Here is an 18,923-nt window from a genome sequence, read left to right as displayed (position 1 = left end):
CTTGGGCGTGGCTCCTTCCACAAGGCGGCTTGCGAGTGAACACCCCCACTTTCATTCCAGGATTAAGATCCTTTCAGTGAGCGCACTGAAGTGCCACGACCCGAGTTTGGGGGTTAAACTTAGGGGTTGGGGAAATGCGGCCATCTGACTGGGTGACGAACAGCCCCGGGGTCATCGAACCTTTAAAAATTGTGTTCTCCTTCCGGCTGGGTTTTTTTAAAGCCCTTTTCAAGGGGCCCTCCTGGCCGTGTGCCCCCTTCCTTTGGGCATTGATTCCTCTCTACAGTACAGGGTTGGGGGGGGCGCCCGCCAGATAAGACTGTTGCCATGACTCCCGAGTTTCGGTTTCCCTGGAAACCGGCCGAAGGTTCCGCGTGCCCGGGAGGAGGCTGTGGGGGTGGGGCGGGCGGCCACGCTCGGCTGCCGCGGAGACTTAGTCGGAACGGAGCCGTTGGTGAATGGGTGGGGCTTAGGGCTCCCAGCCCGCGCGGGTCGGGGACGGAGGAACCTTTGGGGTCTCCCTATCAGCGCACTCGGGAAGCGTGAGGGCCGGGCTGGGAGCCAGCGGCGGGCCGCCACCCCTCCCCTGGCCTCAACTGCGGGGTCACAGCCCTGGGGTAACCGCCGTCTGACTTGTTAAGGGGCGGAGGCACTGCTTTCCTACTGCTCCCAGCCCCGGCCTCCCGCGAACGGGCGTCCTTCCGCCCGCCCTCCAGCGTAGGGGGCGGGGCTGGGCTCGAAGATTGGTGGGACCTGGCGGGGGTGGGGCTTCTGGCGGGCGGGGAGTGACGCAGCAAAGCCGAGTCCGCGTGGGTACGCGCGTGCGCCGCGAGGGGCGGGGCTTTGCCTGTGTCCGGAACGGCCCGGAGGCTTATTTCTGTGTGGTTTTTGCAGAACTTGGGCTTGAGTATGTTATTGGTTTTTCAGTTATACACAGCCATGTGGCCTGGGAGTAAATCCCTGTCCAAACGCTGTGGCATTTATGTGAATATCCTTTTTTTGTCTTGTACTGTAGTGGTGCTAAATAAGAAAAAAAATAGTATCTTCATAATGAGGATGGCTCTCTATAAATATTAACTTAATAGTAATTATTGAGAAGTGAGAAGGTTCTCTATAGAAACATGCTGAGAGAGGGAAACCTTGTTTGCATGACGTGTGGATATGAAAATAAATCAGAAATAGAGAGTAGACCCACCAGACTCCAGAGGTGGGCCTGGAATGAGTAAGTAGGGAGACCCAGGTGTCCATAGAGATACTTGTTCTGGGGCTGACAATGGAAGCAGAAACAGAAAATTTACAAGGCTATACAGCCACAACTTCACTGATTTATATATTCCTTCAGGTACTTTGGACAGCCCTGTGTCTGATTCTGAGGATAAAGTGGAGAGCAAAGAAAAAAAGTGTGGGTCTCTGACCTCATAGCAAATAAACTAAACAGGACTGTGCTGTGAGGGCATAATAGGGACAGGGATTGCAAGGTCTTTTCTGGAGAGTTAGAGAAGTTGTTGCGAGGGACCGGGCATTTGAGCTGAGACCTGAAGGCCTCCCTCAGGGTGACCTAGGCAAAATGGAAGGCAGAGAGCACAGTGCAGGCCAAAGTTTCTCCAGCAGGAGGGAGCAGGGTGCATTTTTGGAAGTTAAAGATGGCAAGGAAGGTTGTCTTACAGACTTGGGGGGCAGCAGGGCACTAGATGGGAGTCGAAAGAGTACTGGAGAGACCATGTAGGATGTGTAGACTGAGGGCATTGGTCGTGTGCTGAGGCAGGAAGCTGTGGGAAGACTGTAGCCCCCAGCCAGATCCAGAGTGACTTGGAGGTGGTAAAGGATTTGAAGAAAGCCACAGTGAAGTGGTTAGAAACAGGAAGAGGAGTATGTAGGTACCAAAACACATATCCAAGTGGTTTTAGGGAGGGAATGACTTTACAGTGAAGCAGGGTGGACTAAAGTTAGACCCTAGGAAATTTTTCCAGGGGGCTGTAGGCTCGTGGAGAACTGGGCTAGGTGAGAAGAGGAGGTTTGAGCCCTGAAGTTCTCTCTCCCCAAGCCAGAAGTCCACCCTCACTGCTAGCATGTAGAGTTTAGGAGGGCCACTACCAGCCCCCAACAGTCAAGTTGGAGTGAGGGTTCACCACAGACCCCATCATTGATGTGGCTTCATCTGATGTCATGTCTAGCACTGGCCTCTTTGAGTGAGAAGCCAGACAGTTGTGTGTGGGTAAGGGGAGAGATATTTCTGGTAGAAATATAAAGGGAGGAGTAGGTAAAACTCAAAGCCAGGATGATAGAGGAGGCCGTGTGTGGCCTGTGACTGGCGACAGAGGTGTAAAACTACCAGGTTTCAGGCAAGCACAGGGCATGGCTGTATCTGGGTTTTGTATCACAGACACTAATGATTTGAGGAATCTCTTACTGGTGAGGTCAGAAATGCAAGGAGTTAAGAGCTGCAGAAGGGAGCCTGGGCAAGTTGGGCCTGGTTGCTGTGTGGAGTTGAAAATGTTGCCATGCTCAGGAAGGGCAGGTGATAGTCAGGAGAGGCTGCTGCAAAACTGTCCATAGGAAATGGAATCAAGGGAAACTCAAGTCTAATGGATGACTGGTTCTCCTATGATGAAGAGGAGAGTCAGGATGGAGGTGGGAACTAACACGCTCACACCCTTACAGATTCTTCCCCTGGGGCTGAGTGAAACACTGTCCATAGCTCTGCCCTGGCAACTGTAGAGTGAGGGGATATAAGCTAACTATAGAAGAGTCCTTGCCTTATCTCACAGGGTTGGGCAGGGACAATGTGTGTTGAGGTAGAAAGACAATAAGTGAAGCATTTAGAGGGTGGTTTGAGCCAGTGTCTGATTAAGTTCTACCTGACAGTCTCATTAAATGTTCAGGTGTGTGGTAGACATCAGGAGGATGTACTGATGAGGGTGTGGGGTAGGGAAGAACAGTGGGGGAGGTAGGGGCCCAGGTGTGGTGTCAGAGCATGAACAGATAAGACCTAGAGGGGTGAGAAGGGAAGATCCATGTGTGAGCTTCTGGGCACACAGGGTTGGGAGAGGCAAACCAAGACAAGCTGGTGAGTTTGGTATGCACCTGGCCATGACTGGCAAGGCCTTAGAAGCTAGAAGCTCAGGAACAGGTCAAGTAAGAGATCTGGGAGGCAGCAGGGCAGGATTGTCTGTGTCATCTGGTAGAGCCAGTAGTCATGACACAGGCCAAGGAAAAGCCAGCAGCAAGGAAACCTTTGCGACTTAGATTGATGTAATAGTGTGTCAGAGTGAGGTGGTCTTGGAGAACAGGTGACACTTTTGGTATAAAAGGAAGCTGAAAAAGAGGACATGAGCTGGTCCTTTGGAGTTGTTAATAAGCCTCATGCGAAGGGAAACTAGAGACCCTTCTGATAGGGAAGCAGTGCCATAGTCTGGGAGGTGGGGCATCCAGCACCTAAGTGAATGGTCAACCTAAGGGGCATAGGGTCACCTGTGGCCCTGGAGGAGTTAGAGGGAGATGGGTAAGGGAGCTCTCCTCTGGTGTTCTTAGTGAAGTGGGTAGTAACAGCGTAGTGGGAGTAGGAGCAACCTGGAACCTGTGGTGAAGGACAGAAGCCTCTCCAGGGGTACTCAGTCCAGTCAGTAGTGTTATCCAGCATCCCAAGAGCCATTTCTCATTGATCATTTCAAGTCATATACAGGTGTGAAAGGAGGAGCACATTCCAGGGCTTGGGGGTTATTTACCCTCCTGGGGTGTCAAGGCTATAGGCAGTAAAAATAGAGGCTGTAGAGAGGTGTCACAAGTAGGTAACTGCAGAGAGTAGTCCAGGAGGTCAGAGAGGAGATGCAGAGCCAGCAGCTGCTGAGGGCACAATAGAGGCAGCTCAAAGAAATGAAATGAGGGGAGGGATCACAAAGTCTAGAGGGTCATCTAAGGATGTTGAAGTGATCGATGAGGTGGAGAGAAGGGCTGGACCATTTGAGGTTCTTTGGGGAATGGGATCCCAGGAGGGTAGCTTGTGGTGTCAGTGAGTGACAGAATGGTGTGAATGGTGTGAATGGTGGTGGAGGCCTTGGGCAATACCCGAGAAGTCTGTAACCCCTTCTTTCCTCTGCAGAATGGAGGGAGATGCTGCCAGGTTGGTGGAAGGGGCAAGAGGCAGCAAAGCCCCTTGGGACAGAGTTGTAGAGATGAGAGAGCAGCTGATCTGGATCTTGCTTTTTTTCAGTGGCATCTGCCTGAGAGCCCATAGTCCCCAGGACACTGGGCCTAACTGGGCAGAGCTATGGCCCAAGAGGCAGGTGTGGGCTCCGTTAGACCCTGTCAACCTGGGCCCCCTGGTCACTGCAGACCTGCCCCTGTGGTTCAGGAAGCAAGGGTGGCTGTGGGAAGATGTTTGAGATACTGTGGGCCCCAAGGCTCCCGCTCAGGGTATTCCACTGTCCTTTGCCCTGTTCTCCAGTCCCTGAAAAGGAAGGAGAAGGAATATGAGCATGAGATGGAGCGGCTGGCACGGGAGAAGATTGCCACGCAGCAGCGGTTGGCAGAGCTCAAGCACGAGCTGAGCCAGTGGATGGACGTGCTAGAGATCGACCGCGTGCTCCGGCAGACGGGCCAACCTGAAGATGACCAGGCCTCCACCTCTACTGCCTCTGGTGAGCTCCACCCCTCAAAAGCCAGCCTCGCTGGCCAGGCCTTTGCCTGCTAGAAAAGATGCCCCATAATATTCCTAGACCCCCTAGGGCATTTACTTTTGCAGCCTCTTGTTCCTAAGCCTTTCTGACCTGTCCTTGTCCCTGTGTCCCCCCACAGAGGGTGAGGACAACATAGACGAGGATATGGAAGAGGACCAGGCTGGCCTGGGCCCACCTAAGCTGAGCCATCGCCCTCACCCGGAGCTGTCGAAGCCACCACCCAGCACTGCCCCTGCGCCTCTGCCTCCCCACCCACATCCCCACTCCCAGCCTGTGGCCCTGTCTCCTGCCCATCTCCCGGGGCAGCAGCCTCCGTCACAGCAGAAGACACCTCTGCCGGCCCCTCCTCCCCCACCAGCTGCCCCTGCCCAGACGCTGGTGCCCGCTCCAGCCCATCTGGTGGCTGCGGCTGGAGGAGGCTCCACAGTCATTGCCCACACAGCCACCACCCATGCCTCAGTCATCCAGACTGTGAACCATGTTCTTCAGGGGCCAGGCGGCAAGCACATCGCCCACATCGCCCCCTCGGCCCCCAGCCCTGCTGTGCAGCTGGCACCTGCCACACCCCCCATTGGCCACATCACAGTGCATCCCGCTACCCTTAACCACGTGGCCCACCTTGGCTCCCAGCTGCCCCTGTATCCGCAGCCTGTGGCGGTGAGCCAGCCTGTGGCGGTGAGCCACATCGCCCACACTCTCTCACACCAGCAAGTGAATGGCACAGCCGGGCTGGGGCCCCCTGCCACTGTCATGGCAAAGCCAGCCGTGGGGGCTCAGGTGGTACACCACCCCCAATTGGTGGGCCAGACAGTGCTCAACCCTGTGACCATGGTCACCATGCCCTCCTTCCCAGTCAGCACACTCAAGCTGGCTTGAGGATGAGGCCACTCAGAAGCCCCCAGTGGGGGCAAGGAGGGGAACCTGTCCCCCACTCTCCCACCAGCTCCACACATTCCAGCCAGGCCTACCCCACCCACACCCACCCCCAGGCCTCCTAGGGGAAGGGGGTGCAGAGACTCTGAGCCAGGGGAGGGCGGGGCCACCCCAGGGAGCTGGGCACAAGGCAGGGGGTTACCCCGCTGCACTAAGACTTGACAAAGTAATGAGAGACTCTGGTGGACTTGCCGCCTGTCTGGCCTGGTGCCGTTCCTGTCTCCCTATCCTGTCCCCTGAAACCAGTGTGATGTGGATGTCTTGTTCTCCAGCTTCTCCCTCTCCTGCTGCCTTCCTGTGCTGCTGCTGCTGCTATTGCTCTGTCTGGTGAGGTGGCTGAGCACCTGGGCCCTCCCCTCCCAAGCCTCAGCCCTCTCTTCCCAAGCCTTTGGAGGGGAGAGTGGGGAAGCTGAACTGAAGTAACTTGGCCCAGAAAGTTGGGGACCTCTTTGAGTCCCGCTCTGAGTATAGGTGACAAATCCTAGGAAGTGGCTGGTCTGATGGTTGGGTGCCCTACCTTGGGGCTCTCCAACCCAGTTGCAGTCACTGTGATTTCTTACAGCAGAAACTGTTAAGATGATTATCAACAGTAAACCAAACCCAAACTGTTGCCAAGCTTCCAAGGTCCCCCAACCCTAGCCACTGGGCTCCTGACCTCAGGAGGGCAGGCTGAGAGTGGGGCAGGGAGGGAGGGGCTTGGCTGCCCCCATCTTTCCTGTCCCTCCCCATCTCTGGGCATAGCTCTTGGCTTCCACAAGGCAGAGAGGAGTGGTGCTGTCATTCACTCCCCTGATTTCTTGGTCTCTGCTCAGTGCTCTGCACTCCTCCAAGGTATAGGTGTACCTGGATGCCTCATGCCGCCTGGGAGAGGGGCCAGCATCAGGTCTGGGTTCCAGAAGCCTGAAGCCACACTGTTGGGGCGATCAGGAAGTTAAAATCCAGGGGTTCCATTAGAGCTCCCAACCCTTTCCCAAATAGGCCCTGGGGACCTGTAGAGAGGGAGCAAGGCCAGACTGTTATAGGGCTGCTGCTTCTGCCCCAACTTCTCCGTCTCGCGCCATCTCTTTCCCCTGAATGTCCCCCCTTTTCCAGTGCGCTGTTTTGAGTGTACCCTCCCTGGTGGGGGGCTTCTGTGTGCCACTGCCTTTCTCTGAGGAAAGGTCCTTAGTTGGGCCAAGGGTAAGACAGAGCTCGAGAGGGGAGTGAGAGGGGCTTGTGTGCAGGGGATGCTACTTCCCTGTCTCTGCCTTGGCAGACTGCTTTGGCTTCTCTTTTTATGTGGGTATTTATTACAAGTGGCCTTGTGTCAGACACATTCAGTTATACACACGTGCACACTTGGCTTCCCTCCTGGACACTCATCAATGGCCTTTCAGTGTGGGGGTTGGAAGCTAGTGTCCCTAGGTGTGAAGTTTGCACTGACAGGCTGGTGGGTGGGGTGAGCATGGGGGCCCAGGATCCTCTGGAGTAGCCCTAGCAAAGGTCCTAAATGGATTTAGATGCCTAAGAACTCCCTTTCAGTTCCTTCCTGGTCCTGGAGACCTCCCAGGGGACTGTTTTCTTCTCATTTGTCTCTCCTGGAGGTGGGGAAAAGGAAGGCCTATTGATGCCTTAGAGACCTCCAGGAGGGAGCCCCACACTGCCCCACACAGTGCTCCCACCTCACAAGCTTGCTGCCTTGCTGTGCCTGCAGCCACCACCACCACCACCCTCCTGGTTCTCCAGGGAGCCAGTTTCACTCTTCCTAGTGTGATTACAATGGAAAGAACAGGTAGATGGGCAGGCCAGGCGCCCAGGGAACAGAGAAGCATTGGTGAGACCTGCCTGTCCTCAGCTCTGTTCACCTCCCTGTATCCTGAGGCCAGTCCAGAGTTGAAACTTGTGAAGGCCTGCAGATACCTCATCCGCCCGCCGCCCCTGCCCCTCCCTGCCCCCAGCAGTGAGGGCCTCTGAATCTAGTGCCGAATGACTATGTCCAGATTGGTGATGATGGGTGTTGTAGCTGTTGTTTTTGTTGTCGTTAGTGAATGCTGTGACGCTGTGTGCCCTAGAGGGCAGCCGCCACCCAGCCCTTCCTTGGGTCTCCCTTCTGAGAGTTGTCAGGACCACATCTGTCCTCGCCCTGTGGGACTGCCTGCCCCTCCCCTCCCTAGCCCTTCCAGCCTGGGGGACACGCGTGTGTGCACATGCACACAAACACACACACACACACACATCTTACCTCTCATGCGTGTTTTACTTTTTGATGTTAAGAGTGGCTCACTGGCTGGGAGTCTTTACCTCGGGGAGAGGGGGAGGTTGGTTCCTTGGGGGGGCAAAGAAGGGCAGGGAATGCCTGGAGAAGAATTAAGGGTCACCATAACCCCTGCTCTCTCCAGGAACAGCTTCTTCTCCCCCATCCCAGGGTCCCACCCCCATCCCCCCAAGAGGTGGCCCTTGTTTACAGTGAGGACTCGGTCACTGTGTCTCCGTTTCTTGAAATATAAACTGTAGTGACCCCAGACTGGCAGAGATTTTTATGTTTGGATACACATCTGCTGTGGAAAAAAAAAAAAAAAAAAACCCTAATTTTGTACATATTGTATTTTTACTATTGAACTGTATTCTAGTGGCTGTTCATGCTCCAAGACTTTAGGTATTGAGACATGAATACTATCCATGTAATAAGCACTTGCCTGTAATAAAATATAAAATTGAAATAAACCTGCACTGAAACCTGAGGTGGAGCTGCCAGCCTGCAGCATCTGGGTCCTTTTGTTACAAAAAAGATAACTTCAAGTAAAGATTTCTAGCAGGAAGCAACAGAGTCCTTTTCCTGTTGATGTTTTTGGGGTATAGTCCTCAAGCAGCTTCCAAGCTGGTCAATTTTAGAAAAAGATTAGGGACCTCCTGGTTGCGATCCCAGTGCTGAATCCTTAACAAGCTCTGAGAACTGCAGTTCTGATCTTGGGCATTTGCAATACTTTATACTTCCTCAAATCATTTTTACATACACTATCTTATTTCATCTTGTAACAGAACGAAGTAAATAAGCCAAAAATTAGCCCTATTCTGGCAGAAAAGGAAACAAGTTTTGAGGTGGGTGAATGATTTGTTACAGTCACAGCTAGCCTGGGACCTTCTGGCACTGCAGTTGCATCTCAAATCAGAATTCCTTAGCAAGTGCCATCCTGCCCTGGGGCCTATTACAGAGCTGGGGATCTTGAATTCGAAGTTCCAATGGAAAAGGTGGAGGATCTGTGCTCAGAAGGCAAGAGGCCTCAGAGAAGAGATGTGTTTATGGGTTAAAGGTCAGGACAGGTCATATGGGGAGTCCATAAGGCTGTCCTTTCAGGAAAAGGAACAAGAGGAAGCGGTCAAAGAGCCATGTTCTAAGTCAGCCCTGAAAGACCTTTGTCCCTATGACTACATCTCTTCCCAGTTTAGGGAAAACTAGCCCTTTGGCAGGCTGTCTCAGGAGTAAGTGGGGAGGTGAAGGAGCAATTAGCTGGGCCTAGCTCTAGACCAGGCAGGCCGCCTCATCCTGCCCTTTCTAACTCCCTGACACTTGCCGCACTCAGCCCCAGCCAGGGGAACTGATTCAGCTTCTCTTCCTGGGGTGGGTCTGGGGATGTGGGGGGGTCATCGTTAAGGAAGGGAGTAGTGGCCATGAATGTCTTTGGGGTTCCATTCTCTGAAGAAAAGCCAGCCTCAAAAGGCTAGATCCATTGCCATCACAATTGTCAGATCTTCACTTGTGAGACGCTTGCTCCCTCTGCTGGTAGTTCCAGGAAGAGATGGATAGGAAACGCCCATTAGGCTTAGTATTTCCTGAGCTCCCACTCAATGTCAGACACTGTTCCCAGCACTGGGAACAAAGATGAAGACTCTGCCTCTGACATTGATGACCCATTAGCACCTGAGAGATACCACTGTATCTCAAAGGTAGGCAGAAACTCCCCTTCTTGCACTCAAAGAATAGTCCCTCCAGCTCAGCTGGAGCCTGCAAAAGAGGGGCCTGTGGTAATAGAAAACAAAAATCTCAAGTAGAAACCCAGGAGCTTCCATTTATCACCTTTGCTCTGTGAGAAAGGAAGACTTACTTCGAGAGCTGGAGGGTGCCCTGAGATAACGTTTATAGCAGCGTCCTCGCAGTTCCAGCTCCTCCTATCCATACACGCATTACCCTCAGCAGACCCATCATTTTGGCTTGGGGTTCCCTCTGGTCCTAGAAGTCCAGTTAGGGGCCTGGGGAGTGCCAACACTTATGGGTGGGAGTATGTGAAGGAACCAGGCCACTTCCAGGCTACTTTATCAGGGGCCTTTTGTGAACTTTCAGGTAGAGTCAGCAGAGGGAATTCTGATTACTCCAGGCAACAGGATCAGCTTGGGCGCTTATCAGGTTCCCTTGAGGAGCTTATAACGTTCCTTGGCCCTGGAGCTCCCAGTGTCAGCTGGTTTCCTTGCCTGGGCAGCTCAGAGTGAATTGACAATAGGTCCTAATGCTCAGAAAGCCAGTGTCCTCTAGATTAGTGGTCTCCAACCTTTTTGGCACCACAGACTGGTGCTCTCGTGAGAATCCAATGCCTGATGAGCTGAGGTGGAGCTGAGGCAGTGATATAGTGCTGGAGATCAGCTGGAAATATAGATGCTTTGCTCACTCGCCCACTGCTCACTTCCTGGTGTGCAGCCCAGCTCCTAAGAGGTCTGGTACCGGTCTGTGACCCCGGGGGTTGGGGAACCCTGCTCTAGACCAGACCATATGCTGGTGATGGGAGCTCTCTACCTGGGACTGTGGATGATGGGGCAGAAGCCCTATGGGGGAAGGCAGGTGGGAACCTGCTATTATAGTCCAGTAGGTTTGACCCTCTCGATACTCCCCCTCCCACCCACCGTGCTCCATTCTGAGGCAGGCATGTCAGAGGTAGTGCTCAGTGGGCAAGAGCCAAAGTTAGAGGGGCAAGGTCCTTTCCCACTGGCTGGAGGGGATAGGAGGCTTCTGCAGATTCCTAGTAAGGCTCCAACTCATCACTATAGCTGTTCAGGAATGGAGGCAGGCTGGGGAAGGGGTGAAGACAGGGACCTACACTAATCCAGAGGCTGCAGAGGCCATTGGTCAGTATGAGAAGGAAATGCTGGCTTTGAGTACCTAGATCTGGCTATTACTCCCACCCCAACTAGCCTATAGCCAAGATCCCTCTTCTCCTGGAAACTTTGGTTCTCTCTTTTTGCCGTCCTTGCCTTGTGGGGTTGGCCCCTCTTTACAGTTAAATTGTAGAGCTTATAAAATTCCCCAACACACAGTCACTTGTTGTCCAGTGCCAGCCTTACAAGCAGCCCCCAGAGCCTCAAACACTGCCAAATTCTGTGTTTATTGATCTGTTACACTGAAGAGTATAGTTTCTGAGGCAAAAAAACATACACACTCTGCTCCTCACAATACCACTGAGTCACTAAGGCAGACACACAGTGGCCACCGTGCTTGGTGGAAGCCAAGGACTCATGGACAGCAAGGGTGGGCAATGGGGCAGGCTGGACCCCCAAACAGGCCGTGCAGTGCCCAGGGCAGGAGTGGGCTTCGGAGGTTTGTGCTGGATGCAAAAGGGCTGCTGTACCCTTTTTCATGTTTCTCAAATGCAGGAAGTCTTCAGACTTAGCGACTGCTGGGCAGGCCCCAGCCCCTGTGGCAGTGGCATCCTAGCCCCCGGAGCAAGGCCTAGCCTGCATGTGTTGGGGCATGGGGGTAGGGATGACAGAACAAGCAGCATGCCCAGGCCTGGGGTCAGGAACTAGGCCCTTCCTAGTACCCCCCATGAGTGAGGCTCTTCCAAGGGGGTTTCTGAGTCCCTAGGCCTCTTGACATCCCGAGAAGCATGTGGAAGCCAGAGCTAGCCTTGCTTCTCACCAGGGACAAACAGGAGAGACTCAGGCACCACCCCTGCTCCTACCCTCAGGGACTCAGCAGGCGTCTGGGATAGAAGATGGGCTGCCCCCAAGCTCCAGGGCCACCTTTGAGAGGAGGCTGTGACAGGATCACCTCTTGAAAGAATCACCCTGGGATTCCTCTTGAGAGGAAGTGCTCCCACTACATTCCAGATCCTCCAGCTGGCAAAGCGGCATTTATACATAATTTTCAGGAATACATCTAATGCATAAAGCAAGAGCAGCGGGGCAGAGTGAGATTCTACAGATGTACATAGGTGCACAGTACGGGCTAGAAGAATGCATGTGGTCACCTCAGGTGGCCAAAGGCAGTGGCAGTGCTGCTGAGGTGGACTACCCCCACCCAGGGCCCAATTTCTGACTGCCCCACAGCCTCAGAGGAAGGCCCAGAAGGTAGCCCAGGTCTCCTGTGCACAGGAAACCCACCCAAACTGGCAGCTGTTCTGGCTGCCCCAACTGAGGTTGGTGAGTGCTTATTTGTTGGGCCTGCAAAGGAACTCTCAGAAGAAATATAGCGCAGAGTCCTCTTGTCCCATATGACCCTCATCAGATGTGGCCCAGGCAACTACAGGCCTGATAAACTCTACAGGGTCCCAGGCTGAGCTGAGAGAGGGCATGGGGAGCAGTCCAAGCTGAGGCCACAGATGGCTAGGGGCTATTCTCAGGTGTTTGAGAGGGAAGCAGAGTAGGTGGTTCTCCAAGGCAGCTGCTCCCTGAGGCCAGCCCTTCACATCCCAGCCCTGACCTGAGGGCACCCTGGCCCCTGACTTGCCCTGCAGGGCCAGCACTGCCCAGAGTCGGATCCCAGGCTCACAAGCACTTTGTTAGGAACAGAGTTGGGCAGGCAGGGTCAGCTAGGGGTTGGGGCAGTCTCTGCTGCACCGCCCCTGCACCACTCCCTGCGGGGGCCCAGGGATCCGGAACCCAGGCTCTGGCTGGCTGCTGCCTCCTGGACACAGCCCTCACTTGTTCTCTATGAGCATCTGCACCTTGTGAACGAGGTCCCGGGCAATCCGCAGGATCTCCTGGGCATCGTGACGCTCAGCCCGTTCTGAGGGAAACATGAGCAACTGTGGGGATGCTGCAGAGAGAGCAGTAGTCTGGGAGGAGCCCTGTAGTTGCCCACCCTGCTCCATTTACACCTGCTGGACTCCTGACACCTGCTTACGAGGAAGGGGACCTGGTATTTCCGAGCCCATCCAACCCTAACCAGGCCAGAAGTGGAGGCCCCTGTGCTCCCGCTGGGGGGGGCAGGGTGGCTGGACCAGCTCCTACCATTGAAGAACTTGATGATGTCAGTGAAGTCCATGTTGTTGTCACGGATAATCTCACGGTAGGCCTCCACCAGGGCCAGGGCAATGAACAGGACAAAGTGCTCTGATGAGATGTGCCGAGCCGCCCAGATCACCTCCCACACAGCAAACACATCCTCATACAGCAGCTCTGGGGACAGCAAGGAGCTAAGGCTAAGCCTGGCTGCCCATGGGCCTCCAATGGAGCCACATGTGGAGACAGAGCTCCAGGAGTTCTCTTCATAACACACAGCTCAGTCCAAGAGAGGAGTTCCATGCCCCAGGCCAAGACCCTGTCCTTGGTAATTCCTGCACACTGGGCTCCTGCAGACTCCATATTACACTCTCATCAGCTAGAATAGCCTTACTTTTACAGACCACAGTACTGGAGGTGGGAGAGTTTTGATTTGAAAACAGTTCCAAAAACCATTACCTGAGGGTTATTTTCCGCCCTGGATGTGCTTCGGATTCGCCTAAGGAGCTTTTAAAATCTCAGTGCTCAGGCAGCCACACAAGTAAGTTTGGGTCATAAGTTTGAGGCCGAGTGGGGCCCAGGGCACTGGTGTTTCTAAAAAGCCCCCAGGTGTTCTGAAGTGCAGTTAGGATTGAGAACCAATGACTTTGGGGAAGAGGGATCTCCCAGTGCCCCTGACCCCAGACCCACCATCCAATCCGCCTCTTACCTCTCTTAAAATCCAGCAGGAACCAGCGGTAACAGAAGTAGAAGTGGGTGTAGTCTCCATTCTGATGCATTAATTCAAACAGCTCTGAGTCCAGGATCTTGTATGAGCGGAGAAAGGGAGAAGGACTGAACAAACCTATGCTACCTCTCCTGGCCACGCCCACCCTCCACCAGGCCCCTCTGCCGCCCTGAGCCTGGCACCTGGCAGCTGTGCTCCAGCCCTCTCCCATCTCCCAGAAGCTGCACTCTGCTGCCCCACCTGTCACTCTGGGTCGTACTCTTTTTGGAGTTATACCATTTTCTGGGTGTTTGATTGCATCATCAACTGTATTACTCACCAGAACTTTCATGAGCACAGGCATTCACACATTGACATTCCTTCTCAATTTATAACATTGAAAACAATGTGTTTTTCAGAAACAAACTCATAAATTCAGAGAGCAAACTGATGGTTGCTAGATGGGAGGGGGTTGAGGGGCTGGGTGAAAAAGGTGAAGGGATTCAGAAGCACAAATTGGCAGTTACAAAATAGTCATGGGGATGTAAAGTACAGCATAAGAAATATAGTCAATAATATAATAACTGTGTGTGAGCCAAGTGGGTACTAGACTTATGGGGGAATCACCTTGTAAGTTATATAAATGTCTAACCACTGTGCTGTACCCCTGAAACTAATATAATATTGAATGTCAACTGTAATTAAAAAATAAAAAGAAAACAATGCATTTTTAAAATGAAATTAAGCTTATACATAAAGGACATTTTTAGAATGCTCCATGACCTCCCAGTGAACGATGGAGAAGCCTGGCGGTGCCTGTCAAGTGCCCAAGGGCAGTTACGGACCTCACCTGGATGAGGGAGCGCATGTTAGCAAAGTGGGTATCCATGGCGCCCCCATTGGGGAAGTTCTGGCTCATCCTCTTCATGAGGTGGCTGAAACAGCTATAGGCCAGCTGATCTGAGGGGAGACAGGAATGAGGCCACAGGGGCAGGAGACCCCAACTTCATTCACCAGGGGTGTCCTGTGGCCCAGAGAACAGGGTTGGCTAGCCTTTCCACCCTTCTAGGCCTAACGGCCTTCTTTTCCTTTCTCCAGCTTATGTCAGTCTAACACCAATACCATTTTGGGAACATGCCCCCTTCCCCGGCTCGGCCCTCACCATTGTCAAGGATGACCAGGAGAGGTGCCAGCAGGTCGCACATGCCCTGCACATAGCCCACATCCAGGTGTTCCCACACGTAGCTGAAATGCCAGAGACAGAGTCACTGTGGGTGTGTGTCATCCTCCCCTCTCCTTGGGAATCCCTAGGGAGATGTCCCTAGAGTAGCCTGCTACCCAAAAGTCAGCCTTTCCGTAACACTAAAGCACTGAGAGTACAATGGTGAACGACCTGTAGCCCCTGTCCTCAAGACACTCAGGGGATCAGGGAAAGAGACGATGCTGGGGCAGAGGAAGCCCTGGGGTAAGGGAAATCAGATAAGGCTTCCTGGAAAATGGCCAAAGCTGAGATCTGAAAGACCTTTAAGAATGAAGAGAGGTGGGGCAGGGGCCACTGCAGGGAAAAAGTGTTCCAGACACAAGGAGTATGATTTAGGCTCAGGAGAGAGGAGCAGGGTGCTTGCGGACCAAACCTGTCCCTGCCTCCCGCCCTGAGCCCTGCCCTACAATGGCACCTGCACATGATGTCTCTGAGCCTCTCGAGGTTGGGGGGTGTGAAGTACCAGTAGTTGCGGTCACATCGCTGCACATCCTTGTCTATGCGGTGCAGATTTAAGGCCACAGTGTCCAGTAGCTCTATCTGAAAGAGTGGAGGGCCCTCAGGGGTGAGCTGGGGGCCCGAGGTGACACCGACATGAAGGAATGCAGCAAAGGCAGGGAGCCAAGGAACTCAGAGAACTGAATCCTCTGGGAATGCTAAGACAGGCTCAGAGCCCCCTCCAGGACAGTCGGGGCACCCCACCTTCCACCCGCCAGCCTTGTCCCCAGCTCTGGGGCCAGCTGACAACAATGCCTGGGGAACGTCCACATACAGTGTAGGCAGCAGCGCACACAGCCACAAGCTCTTCCCTTGCCTCCAGCTCGTTGGCCTGCGAGGCCTTCTCCTGGCTGGGATCTTGGGGCTCAGAAAAAGTGTGGACTGCAGGGACTGGCCCATCAGAGCCTTCCTCCCCACCGCCATCCTCTTCCTCGAAGCCTACGCTGGGTCCCTCATCTATGCTCGACTGGATGCCCGAGGTCACAGAGTAATTGCGAGAGGACGGCAGTCCTGAGTCTGGAGAGTCAAACTCTACTGACTGCTGCTGTTCCACCATGGCGGTGCCTGGAAGCCCTGCTCCTGGTTCCTGCTTGGGCTCCGGTCTGGAATCTTCAGGGCCCGGGGGCCTTGGGGGCTCCAGGTCATCCACAGAAATAAACACCTGGTGGGGGTGAACAGATGGTGGGGCTCACACCTGCATTCCAGCACCTTCCCTCAGCTCCCTGCTATCTCCTTCCTGGGGTCAGTTCCCACTGCATGGCCTCCAAACTGCCTCCCTTGGGTGCCAAGCCTCTACTTCTGACCCAGCTGACCAGGTGGAGAAAGATTAGGCTCTGGGGAAACATGAAGACACCAGCCTTCAGCCCTATCCAATCCCCTCCTCTAGCTTCTTCCTGGGGCATGAGGAAAAGCGTGAAGCACTCCAGTCTTCCTGTGGCTGCCGCAGGGAGAAAGGGGAACCAGAAGCCTGGAGAGTCAATGGCACTCAATGGCCAGTGTAAGCTGTGCCATTCTACAAACACCTGAAGTCATGAGGCTGCCTCAGGTCAGGAGAACTTCCTTGGTGTCTTGGTGTAGCTGCTGGGGCAGCCTGGGGGGATGGCAGGCTGGAGGCATTAGGAAAAAAAGTTCTTCTTTATTATCAGTACTGAATGTTCAGCAGAACAAGGCAAGAAACTTCTCTAGGAAGTACCTAATCAGTTATATTAACTTCAGACAAGCCGAGGAGAGGTAAGAAGTAAAAGGAAACTGCTGATTGCAAACTCTCCACCACCATGGACAAATCACAAGGAAAATAAGAGAGATGTATGGAGACTGGTTTTTAATTTTTTTCTTTTTTTCTTTTTGGACTACGTAGGGAAAGGGATGCTAAAAGGAATTTTCTTTTGGGCAAGAAGCATGAAGTGTTGTTGGGTTAGTATCAGGTAAGGCCATGATGCTGAAGCAATCCAGAACCTCAGACAGTGCCAGCGAGGAAGGCTACTGCTGTCCGTGAGCTAAGCAGCTGGAACCCTGGTACACTTAGGATTTTACTAAACCCAAAGCCAAAGAGAATATGTTCACGAATAGCGTATTAAGAACAAAGCATATGAAAAGGAGAGTGTACTTTGGTAGTTATATTTCTTTAAGTCTTGCTTCAGCTTGAGTTTTGTGTTAATATTAGTAAGGATTTAGTAAAGTAGCAAAAATATACAATATCTAAATAGGTGATTTTAAAGAAAAAACATTAGGTTAGTAAGAGTGCCTTTAAAACTGAGCCTTATCACTTCTTGTTGGGCTCAGCAGCCATAATTTGGGACTTGTTCACCTAAAGGCAGGAGTAATGTCACAAGAACTAGGTAGGATCTGAACTGGCTTTGCATAGTCAAGTCTATAAGATGATGAAAAATACCATGGTGGTGAGGAGATCTTTCCAGTAGACACCAATGGGACCGCTCTAAGTTCTCCCTTAATCTCTGGCTAACAGCTCTCAGTGAAGCCTCTACAATCAAAGGATAGTAGAGCTGAGAGGGGATACTGAGGCCCAAAAATGGGAAGACAAGTCACTCATCTTGTCAGGAGTAAGCCTGGGACTAGAACTCAGGGCTGCCTATTCCTAGCCTGAGGTCTCTCTATAGGAGGAAGGACTTCCCTAAATCCCTCAAAATTCATCTTTCCCTGCTAGTCCATTAAAACAGAACACAATGTATTATCTCACTTTATTCCTGCAATACCCAGAAAAGTGGGCAGCAGGGGGACAGTCATCCTGTTTTTCAGTGGAAGAAAATGAGACACAGACATATGAAGCCATTCTCCCAGGGCTCCATCGCCAGTGAGTACTAGAGGTCAGGCTGGTGCTCAAGACTCCTGCGTGTAAAACCCTGGTGGCCCCCGCCCCCAGGCCCCCCCAGGTCCTGTGCAGCTCACGTCATTGCTTATGGTGGAATCTCGGTGGATGAGGCGCTGCACGTGGCTGTCGATGCTGCTGCCCGAGGAGAACTTGGTGAGTGTGGCTGGGTGAGCCTCCTGTTCCCGCTGCCTCACCACCAACTCGCAGGCCTTCCACTCTGTCAACACTCGCTGGTACCTCGCTGCCACCACTGCATCCACCTGTACTTGGACCACACCATGACCTTGGGGGAGGGGTGCACCAAGCCCTCCTCTGCAGGGGCTGGGACAGCTAGAGACTAGGCTTGGGCCTAGGGGTGAGGACAGTGGGGTTGCTCTGCTAACATCTTCCTCTGCCATGTTTCTCTCTGGCTGAAAAGGGGCTGAGCCTTCCGAGACCCCCTCCCTGGGGTTCCTTGGCCCAGCTCTCCAGCTCCCTGTCACCATGGGAATGGGCTCCCTTACCTGCTCCATCTCCTTCTTGCTCATGCCAAACTTGTAGTGGCCAAGCAGAAAAGGCCAGACATCCTTGCGGATCTCGTGCTCCACGCCTCCATAGTAAACTTGCCGCAGCAGCTCCAGCTCCTTATAGTTCTGAGGGACCCAGGCAATAAAGATTATGCAGCCCCCACAGTCATGTTGGCCCTAATGAGTGACCCCATCCCACGGAGAGCTGGGACTGGGGACAATGTTTCAGTCACTGCTGAAACCCAAGCACACCCTGCTTTGGGGTGGTCACATTCTCCCTGGCCCAGGTTAGAGCTGGATGAGATCTACTCCTTCCAGAGCAGAGAGAGAACCCAAAGAGATGCAGAGATTTGCCCAAGGTTGCGGAGTAACACAGAAGTAGAACAGATTCCCCCTCTGGTCCCCTTCCCATGGAAACCCACAGACCCACCGTGAGATTCTACCATGACCCAGGTAACTCCAAGGCCATCAGTCCTGGCCTGTCAATCCCAACCTCTACTATGTTTTATGTAAATGCCCATTTGGTTTGTGAAAGCTGCTCCCAGAGCAGACTGCTCTGCAGTCACTGCTGCCCCACCCCCTAGCCCCTTGACCTAGCCTCTGGGCCCAGCACCCCAGAACGTGCACCTTTTCGTCCTTCTGATACTTGCTCCACATATCCTTGGTGAGACCCCCTGAGGCCCCTGGGGGCCGCCCGGGCGGGATGATGTTGTGATGCACCAGCGCTGACAGGTGGGTCCGCACGGTGGCCAGGTGGCGGCAGTATGCCAGCCCTGGGGGAGGGGGGAGCCAGGAGGCCCTGACTATGGTGCCTCCCCCACCCCCG

General features: G+C 53.5%; 2 protein-coding genes across 12 annotated transcripts in view; one reads left to right on the top strand and one right to left on the bottom strand.

Moving 5' to 3' along the window:
• MNT (MAX network transcriptional repressor) overlaps window positions 1–8,329 on the top strand; it is a 16,469-nt gene extending 8,140 nt beyond the window's left edge. The window contains 2 exon segments of the mRNA XM_039886342.1: window positions 4,445–4,637; window positions 4,795–8,329. Coding sequence (XP_039742276.1) covers window positions 4,445–4,637; window positions 4,795–5,552 — 951 coding nt within the window. The 3' untranslated portion in view covers window positions 5,553–8,329.
• A 2,612-nt stretch (window positions 8,330–10,941) lies between these two features.
• Window positions 10,942–18,923, bottom strand: part of SGSM2 (small G protein signaling modulator 2) — a 33,550-nt gene continuing 25,568 nt past the window's right edge. For 2 of the 11 annotated variants that reach the window (XM_039886331.1, XM_039886333.1), the window contains 10 exons: window positions 18,725–18,870; window positions 18,095–18,223; window positions 17,669–17,851; window positions 15,537–15,923; window positions 15,180–15,334; window positions 14,666–14,748; window positions 14,354–14,463; window positions 13,507–13,603; window positions 12,807–12,974; window positions 10,942–12,612 (listed from right to left, as the gene is read on the bottom strand). In XM_039886331.1, coding sequence (XP_039742265.1) covers window positions 12,494–12,612; window positions 12,807–12,974; window positions 13,507–13,603; window positions 14,354–14,463; window positions 14,666–14,748; window positions 15,180–15,334; window positions 15,537–15,923; window positions 17,669–17,851; window positions 18,095–18,223; window positions 18,725–18,870 — 1,577 coding nt within the window. In that variant the 3' untranslated portion in view covers window positions 10,942–12,493. Of the gene's footprint in view, window positions 12,613–12,806; window positions 12,975–13,506; window positions 13,604–14,309; window positions 14,464–14,665; window positions 14,749–15,179; window positions 15,335–15,536; window positions 15,924–17,668; window positions 17,852–18,094; window positions 18,224–18,724; window positions 18,871–18,923 lie in introns of those variants that run through there. The other 9 variants (XM_039886332.1, XM_039886335.1, XM_039886328.1 and 6 more) reach the window with 8 other exon arrangements.

This window comes from Pteropus medius, unplaced genomic scaffold (genome assembly GCF_902729225.1).
Source record: "Pteropus medius unplaced genomic scaffold, Ma_sr-lr_union100, whole genome shotgun sequence".
NCBI classification, from domain to species: Eukaryota; Metazoa; Chordata; class Mammalia; order Chiroptera; family Pteropodidae; genus Pteropus; species Pteropus medius.
The sequence above is the reverse complement of the archived record's forward strand: the minus strand, read 5'-3'. Positions and strand labels throughout refer to the sequence as shown.